Source organism: Sitophilus oryzae, unplaced genomic scaffold (genome assembly GCF_002938485.1).
Source record: "Sitophilus oryzae breed Bouriz unplaced genomic scaffold, Soryzae_2.0 scaffold_1500_pilon_pilon, whole genome shotgun sequence".
Lineage (NCBI taxonomy): Eukaryota > Metazoa > Arthropoda > Insecta > Coleoptera > Curculionidae > Sitophilus > Sitophilus oryzae.
In genome coordinates this window covers 3,629,624-3,638,634 of record NW_022146171.1, presented here as the reverse complement: position 1 = coordinate 3,638,634, position 9,011 = coordinate 3,629,624, and the positions used below count along the sequence as shown (strand labels likewise).

The 9,011-nt window shown below is 33.2% G+C and overlaps 1 protein-coding gene across 3 annotated transcripts in view; it reads right to left on the bottom strand.

The window, feature by feature from the left end:
- Positions 1–52: 52 nt before the first annotated feature.
- Positions 53–9,011, bottom strand: part of LOC115878160 (large proline-rich protein bag6-A) — a 32,138-nt gene continuing 23,179 nt past the window's right edge. For 2 of the 3 annotated variants that reach the window (XM_030894545.1, XM_030894546.1), the window contains 3 exons: positions 5,858–5,995; positions 3,316–3,472; positions 578–879 (listed from right to left, as the gene is read on the bottom strand). In XM_030894545.1, the coding sequence (XP_030750405.1) occupies positions 665–879; positions 3,316–3,472; positions 5,858–5,995 (510 nt within the window). In that variant the 3' untranslated portion in view covers positions 578–664. Of the gene's footprint in view, positions 880–3,315; positions 3,473–5,857; positions 5,996–9,011 lie in introns of all 3 variants that reach the window. The other variant, XM_030894547.1, reaches the window with a different exon arrangement.

Here is a 9,011-nt window from a genome sequence, read left to right as displayed (position 1 = left end):
GTATTAATTCAATATCGTAATAAGGTTAGGATTAGAGAAATCAAAAACAGAATCCTAAGAAAAAATCATATTTTAAATGTCTTTATTTGGAATAAGTTTATGTCAGTGTATAATTATATAAATAGTTAATTATTCCAATATTCATCCGTCTCCAGTTAAAAAAGTATCAAGCCCCTCTTCATACTTCAATATATCGTATGATCGAAAAAAAAGCGTCGAAGACGGCTGGGGAATGACAATGGATGATAATTTTGGCGAGGTCAATCTCTAGATACCATTTACTAAAAATTTACATAAAACTTACACCATTTAAAAATCATATTTACTAAATATAAAACCAAATAGCTCCTTAACTCTTAAGTCTAACTGGTACTAAGCGCCATTAAAAATAAAAAAGAGTACAAGCCAAGTAAGTGACGTCTAGGGCTTGACCACGGCAAAATCATCAATGATTGTTACTCAGCCGTCTGTGACGTTTTTTTCGATCGTTTGATATTTAAAACAGATACAGCTAGACAATTGATTGATCACAAAAAAGATGTAAAACTCACAGTCCCCTAACATAAAACACGTGATATATTCACTTGATTGAGATAAAATTTTATTTTCTTTATTTATAAATATCTAATAAAGTAAAGGTACCTAGAACGAAGCCACACTAGAATCATTCGGGGGGAGTCCCGTTAAAGTAGTTTGCGGTATTGGGAAACCGATCAGGCGTGAAGTCTTCGTTATCTCTAAGGTTGGCGTGGACGGTGGAGCGTAGCAACGAGCTAAAAGCCGTTTGGATTTCCACTGACTGGCCGGCAGCTTCCGCTACTGTGTCCAAGGGAGCCGCTGACGTCAGTCCCGTGGCTGTCACAGCCTCTCTAACTGTCTCTGGAATTTTAAAAAGTTATGTTAAAACTAGTATTGTTGTACGAGTTCTCTCTGTTGAGAGAACATTCCAATTCATGACGAGAGAATATTCGGAAAGATTCAGGATCATTGTGTGGGAATGATCCCACATAAGAGCTCGTAAAGAATGTTCAGGGATTGTTCAACGTTACGTCATATTATATTGTACTGTTTTTACCACTTGACGACCAGGGAAAGAGACTATTGGCGTCATTATGACAATTCGAAAATTACTGTACATTGTTTCTGGCAATTGCTATTGTTATTTCATTTGGGGTTATAAGTTTATTGACGGACATCAAAACAAACAAACAAACAACGCTTCATTGTACAAAAAGCCAAAACGGCTTCATCGACAAAGCACTCACAAAACAAACAAAAGCACAAAAAAATACAAACAACAAAAAATCCACAATACAAATAATACAATTCAAAAAAATTTAAGTCATTAAAATAACAAAAAAATATATACATGGACAATTGCAGAACAATACGCAGTAAATAGATATAATTTTAGAGTTATAAAATATTAAATACATGACCTTTGACCAGTATGTGAGATGATCAAAATTTTAAAATTCAAAATTGTTCATAATTAAACATCAACAAAAAAGTCGTTTACCCCGTATATAGGGCTCTCTCCAGTAAGTATGATTTTAGAGCTTTGCGAAATGCGGGAAAGAATGAAAGCGACTTGATATTCAAAGGCAGATGATTGTACATTTTTTTGGCATTGTACAGTATTGAACCTTTAACTAGTTCTGAGCTCGGGGTTGGCAGATAAAGATCGTGCTCCGCATTCCTAAGTGGATAGTTATGAGATGGCCATTCGGGAATAGCAGATATGTGCTTGCGGATTAAGCAAACGGATTCAAAAATGAATAAAGAAGGAAGAGTCAGTATTTTAAAATTTTTAAAGATGACAATGACAAAATTACAAATGGATTGCGCTGTCAAATAACATTTTTTTATTACAAAAATTTGTATAGTATTTTTCTCGAGAGAGATGCTGCAAAAACTCTTGCCCGTGGACGCCGTATAGTAACTAAAATGTAAATATGTATATTCCTATGGAAAATACAAATTGATGACGTTTTTAAATAATATAGCGAGTTGCTGATGTTTTTTAATATTTGTTTCGATATTTGGTTATTGTTATTCTGTTAATTTTTAATTTACCTATTTTATCCTTTTACCTATTTTAATCTTAAAATAGTTTGGAGTTGTTTGAATTTTCGTCTTTTAATTCAAATTATGCAACTGCTGCAACAACGGAGGGGTACACTTCAACGAGTTGGCAGAGCAGCAGAGAGTAACGTATATACATCATGGAGACTTTATCTACTTAGTCTGTATTTTAATGAATGCAACAGAGATTAATATAAAGGACCGGTTGACAGACTGAGTATTGGCCTACAATGTTGCCGGTTTTTACGTGTGTAGAACAAGATAAACTATTTTAAAAACCTTAAAATACAACATAGAAGAAATGTATCAACCCAAATTTTATGTCTTTTTAAAACTGTATATCTTTTTAAAACTTTTTTCTGTCTTACACGTTAAAATCCAGACCACGCTTTTATGACGTTTGACGCTTTATTCAACGATTGTTGAACATTCTTTATAAGCACAAACGAGCATTGTAAAACCACAATGGTTTGTGGTTGAATCATTCTGGTGAACGTACCCTATAATTTTTTTAAATAGAATTTTCTTTATAGTATTTATAATATGCCATATTGTACATATAGACATTTAGTAAGTAATAACGTGATAAAGTAACCGGACAGTTTATAATTGTCTGTCAAAAATAAACTTACTTTATACTTTAAACTGAATTCAGTCAATTCGAAATTATGTTACCTTAGAAAAAATTAACGAGTGGAAGAAAAATGATATTAAAATAGATATAAAGCGGTACCTGGAAGTTTTCAGCATTTTTTAGAAGTTATTTCCTATTTTAACTTATAAAAAATATTGAAATTTGTTTTTCTCCCAGGGGCTAATGCTCATACAGAAGGGATATTTACAGTGGTTAATAAGTTGTAGATAGATACAGAAAAAACAATTTTTTCTATCTTCTTTAAAATGTATGGTAATTACAAAATGCAGCATGATGGGCCCAACGAATATTTTATTAAAAAAGTAAGACAATCTATTCTTAAAAAAAGATTCATTAGTTCGGAGATTCTCCAGTATATTATTATTATTATACCTCTATTATTATACATACTTAGCTACTGATTGGCCATTTTAATTTGCAAATTGCAGTATGTAGTGTTGATGTTTACTGCAATATAAATATACCCAGAAAGATGGATAGCGTGTTCTGAGTACCTATTTGTCCTCCATTTTTTCTTCTTTTGTTCTAATGAGTGTCCTTATAATACCTAACCTAACATAATATGTCTCACTTACCAGATATGACCTGTGAAAAGTTTCCTTCTATTTTCGGTTGGTTGATCAATTTTCGCCTTTTGCTGGGCATTCCAGCTAAATATGCGTCGCTAAAAGGTGCCTGTGAATTCTGTCTCCTTTGTCTCGGAACATCTCTAGTTATTATAGGAACCCATTCCTTGAACATAAAATGAAATATTTTAAATTAAGTAACTTTTAGCATCAAAGCCGATGCATGGAGGAGTATTTCGAATAATCTAAATTGTAATATGTTAATCGGTGTTAAGGTGGATTTTCGTATCCGTCATCCATACTACGGATGACGGATACGAAATTCTACATCATCAGACGGCGCTCTGATTGGTCATAGTGTTTTGGGCTTACTTTGGATCCAAATTGTTTAACCTCTGCCTGCCAACCGATAAAGTTAAAATAAATTTAACTTTTCGTACGGTAACTAATGTTTTGACAAATGTAATTTAACCTTAGACCGTGCACACACGGGTCGGCTCAAACTCGAAGCGAAAGCGTCTCGAACTCTACTTCCTACGTAAAGAATAGTAGGTCCACGAACGGGTCGATGCAGAGTCGATGTGATTGATACTATTATTTACATACGAAGGTTGTGGAGGGAGATTCGCTTGGAGTTCGAGACGCTACCGCTTCGAAAGCCAGACGGACCGTGTGGGCAAATTTGGGACATTTACCGCCATCAGAAAGTGACCAGTTTATATATCATTTTACTTCAAGAGCGATAAAAATATCTACATGATTTTATTTTTTTACGGAATTTGTATTGTGAATTGTTATTGCCAAATATTACAAAAGTTTCGTATTATCCGAAAAACGGTAGAATGAGATGCAATGAATTTATATATTAGTAGTAGCGATCGAATCACACAATTCAATTTCTCATATTGAATCGACTCCTACGATTGAACGAACCACATGCACAATTTACCTTTCATAAAAAAAAAGAATCGTAACTGACTACCGGCGATAATTTAGTCGGACAATTACTTAAGGGTCCAGAAAAAGAAATATACAGTTCTTTCATCTGTTTTTCAACATACAATAATATTAAATCATACATCCAATTCATATATCATATACTATTTATTAAAGACTTCTTAATACCAATTTAATATTTTTCGCATATTTAGCATTATTAATCCGATTTAATAATCATATTTGAAATCATTTATAATACCGTATGATCGAAAAAATGGCGTCCAGTTGATTTGGAAATGAACATCGATGACATTCCCCATATAATTTTAAAATGACAGCAATCTTCATTTCTTAACCATCGCTGACGACGTTTTTTTTATCATATTGTTGGCCTCTGTTCAATAAGAAAAAAATCGTGTTTTTACACGATTTTATCTTTTAGTCCGACATTTAATGGTTTATAGTTGGTAAATATTATTTTAACAAAAATATTAACGTGAACATTAAATGCATTACAGATACTCCCGTACTAAGTACAGTATAAATAAGTTTTTTTCTTGTAAATAACTTTCTTATCGTTTGCATTTTATGCCCATGACGTTTGTTTAGGGCATTTATTCAAGTCTAAATATTGGTGGCCGACTCTATGCATGTATCATTGCCGCACCGCGCCGTAGAAACGAACGATCGTATTGTGATCCGATTCAATTGAACGAACCGCATTGTAAGCAATGAATCAATTCTCACGACTCTTTGAACGAATGAGTCGTAGAAACGAATGATCGCATTGTGATCCGATTCAATTCTCACGACTCTTTTTTAGAACTCGTTCGTTCAAATTTTATGGATCCATGCTAGTCACGATTCAATTGAAGTGAATCGAATCACACGATTCATTTTTAATACACGTTCAAATGAACGACTCGTTCAATCTTTGCCCACCTCTAATTAGTAGTATAGTACATATTTAAATTTAGTAGTGTAAATATACACTCACCGGCACGAAAAACGGACACCTGAAAATTTTGATATATTTTGACTTTTGACTTTTTAGTATCTCTTTCTAAATTAAAAACGAATGTTTCCATCTGTCAATTATACGGCGGAACACAAAATGTTATTTTGGGGAAAGTTTGGAACACCCTGTGGAATATGTTAAGGCAGCAAGGAATTTAAAAATAGGTTTTATCACAACACTATTTGATAGGTCTGTTGATTGGGACCAAAAGCAAAGGCATGGTTTTAAGGTAAAAATTACGAAAAAATATTAGTATCTTGTTCAGAAGCGAATATATCCAACGAACCAAAAAACAAACTTTAAAGTCAACCACACATAATAAAATTAGTCTCGTATCATCGTACCATCGGATATTGAACACATTTAAATTCACTTTAGGACAGAAGACAGTCCACAGAATTACAGTCAGTTCTCAAGACAGACTCCTGTTTTTACCTTTTTCACAGGTAAAACATGAGGCTTTCTGTGGTAGAAATAATACGAAAAAGTAACGAACGGTAATAAAAACCAAAGGAAATGTTCCGCCACCTTTGACCCTCGTTATAAACTTGTTCCGAACATTATAAATAAGCGAAAATCAACTGTAATACTAACCTCGGGCGTGTGTCGGTGCCAAGGTTCCGAGCCCCACACCACGTTGGGCAAAGGTTCCGTATTTTCCACTTTCATCGCCGAGTCCACCATCGGTTGTTCGGCACCGGTCGGACTGTTGGCAAAATCGACATCCATGGCCTGCAAACCCAACGCGATTACAACATGTTAAATCAATTCGCTCGGTACTGACTGAAAACTAGAAACCGCCGTAAAACGAACGATTCGGTTTAAAGGTGAAATTGTTCGTTAATTTATTCCTCGGCACTGTTTATTCATTATTTCAATTAGGATGTGTCGCTCGCAGGTATAAAAGAGAAAGTTTTACTATCGAACGGTAGAAATATAATAACCTGGCGTGTTTATTTACTTTCATGTTTCTGTCTATCTTACAAACATTACATTATTTTTATATGTAGTGTGAGTCCAGCAGCGGGTGGTAGAATTTCGATGTAATACAGGGTAAGTCTTAAATAAGTGCAAATTTTCTCAGGGTATAACTCTCTTTTCCCTTTAGGGTATTATTCGTTACCGATTTTCAAAAGTCCAAAATAACCGAGTTAATTTACCTTGAAAATTTTCAAAAAAAAACGATTTTTTCCTTAAATTTTGAGAATCACTGGATCTTTTCTGGATTTTATTTCTTGTAAATTTAATCTACTATTATAAGAAATTGTGTTTTTCTAACTAAAAATTAATTTTTTTTTCGTAAAAAAACTTTATCGTGTTTCTGGGGTCGAAATTCATTTAAATACATATTACCCCTAAAATATTTGCACTTATTCAAGACTCACCTTGTATTGTATATCTCTAGTTCTGGGCATGAAACTTAAACCAAATTTTAGTGAGTTAATACCAGAAACATTTTTGTATTTATAATAAAGACAATTTTAAAATTTGCGACTTCTTTATTTTTGCGTGAGTACCTATGATCAATTCAATTTTTTTTAAATCAAAAACTAGTTTCGTTTTTGTTTTTTTTTATAATTTCAGTCATATTTTATTGAAAAAAGCGACTTTGATCTACAGCGTTTTATATATATTTTTTTTAATTTTCTGCCTATAATTTTCTACCGGGTGCGTCTCAAAAGTGGTTCACCCTTATAACTTTTTTATTTTTCCAGATTGACGTATTCAATTGTTTTTGGTCACTTCCTGTTTCACCGGAAATGACTATAACTTTTGATTTTTAAATGGCACCCTAGTATTTTTTTAGTTTATTCGATATAAAATTACATTTTGAATAGAATGACATATCATATGTCAATTTTTGATATTCTCGATTAATAAAAAATCGTATTTTAAAATTCAATCTAGAGTGCCATGGCTATATTAAAAACACTAATTCTTAATCAAGGAGCCTTGGAAAAATAGATTTGATCGTCTAATGTTTTTAGTGTCTTCGTATTTTGTGTCAATCGTATTTTTGATCATATCATAATTTTTTCAAATGGAACGAGGGTCGCTCATTAGCATATTTGGAAAAAGCATTTTTTTATGAATAATTTGATACCACACACTTGGTATTTCGAGTCAAATTTTCGTTATGAACCGCATGTTATAATTTCAAATAAACTATATGCAAAAATGTCAAAAGTTGACATATGATATGATTCTTTTATACATTTTCTATCGAATAAAGTAAAAAAATACCGAGGGTGCTATTTAAAAATCAAAAATTGTAATAATTTCCGGTGAAACAGGAAGTGACCAAAAACAATTGAATACATCAATACTAATTTATGTTATGGTGCGTTTAGATTTGAGCACGCACGCACTGATCCTCCGCCAATGCTCAAGTGTAAACGGCTGTGACGCACGCTCACTCTGAATCTGTCTGTGCGCGAGCAGCCGTCTGGTGTCGGTTTTTGGTCCGTGCTCAAAGGGATTTTATGTGTGCGCGAACGCTCAGTTTGCACCGGCAATTTGTTTTGTTTGCGTTCGTGCGTGCGTCTGTGATTTTTTTCGGTTTCTTTATTAAAATTATGGAGTGGATCAATGAATCTTCGTTATTATTGAAGAATATGAAAAGTTGCCTATATTATGGGATGTTAAACATTCTTTGTATTATTAAAAAATAAAAAAAAAACGCATGGCAAGACCTGCTAAATAAAATTAATATTGAATATGTCGATATTAATGAAATTGCTATTCTAAAATTTGTATCTTTTGTTCGTAATTTTTGGTGTTATTAAATTTTGTAAATACTCAAAGCCGGGCCTGGTCATTCTTGTAAAGTTTTCGAACTGATCATAGCCCTCCTCAGACAATAAGTTGTTGCAGTAAATTATATTGATTTCAAAAATTTGGGTTTGCTACCAGCGACGATGTTTTCGATTTTTCTCCTTTTTAATAATTAAGCTGTGCATAACAATGACTGCAGCCTCGACTATTTCTTGGTCGTCCCTTATTTTCGCCAACACAACTCTGCTGTGCGCGCACAAATGGATCACTTCATTCGTCGAAAAATAAGTTTTTAATTTGAACGGAGCCGAGAGCGCGAACGAATGCCGTACGCGCACGCTCAGCTCGTGCGTGCTCATGTCTAAACGCACCATTATATACTAACATAACAAACCTCGTTTTTCTATCTGAAAAAGTAAAAAAGTTGTAGCGGTGAGCCACTTTTGGGACGCACCCAGTATTATCAAGAAATTGTGCTTTTTAACTAAAAACTAAAAAAAAAATTCCATTTTTTTAGTTTTTAAAAAATTTCAAATTTTTTTATCGTAACAAAAAAAATTAAACACGTGTTTCTAGGGTCGAAATACACTACCCCTAAAAATATTTGCGCTTATTTAAGACTCACTCTGTATATCTCTTATCTGGGCAGAGTAAGTAAACCGACGAGTAGCGACAGTCCCATTTTCAATTTTCTTTGCGGCTGCGCGAAATAAGTAGGTTATCTGTCATATGAAGAAGCGAAGTTGCCACTGTTGCCATTTATCGAATATCTCTATATACTTTATTTCAAGTATACCTCAGGCAACGCATCGTTTTTGTAATTATTTATTAGCTGTAAGATATTTTATACATTCAAATTTAGGAAATAAGGATAAAACAAAACAAAAAAAATATGTATAAAACTTTATACTTAATTCCACTTCAAATTATGAGCAGTGTAAACCATGTTTATAGGACCACTTCATAAGTTGAG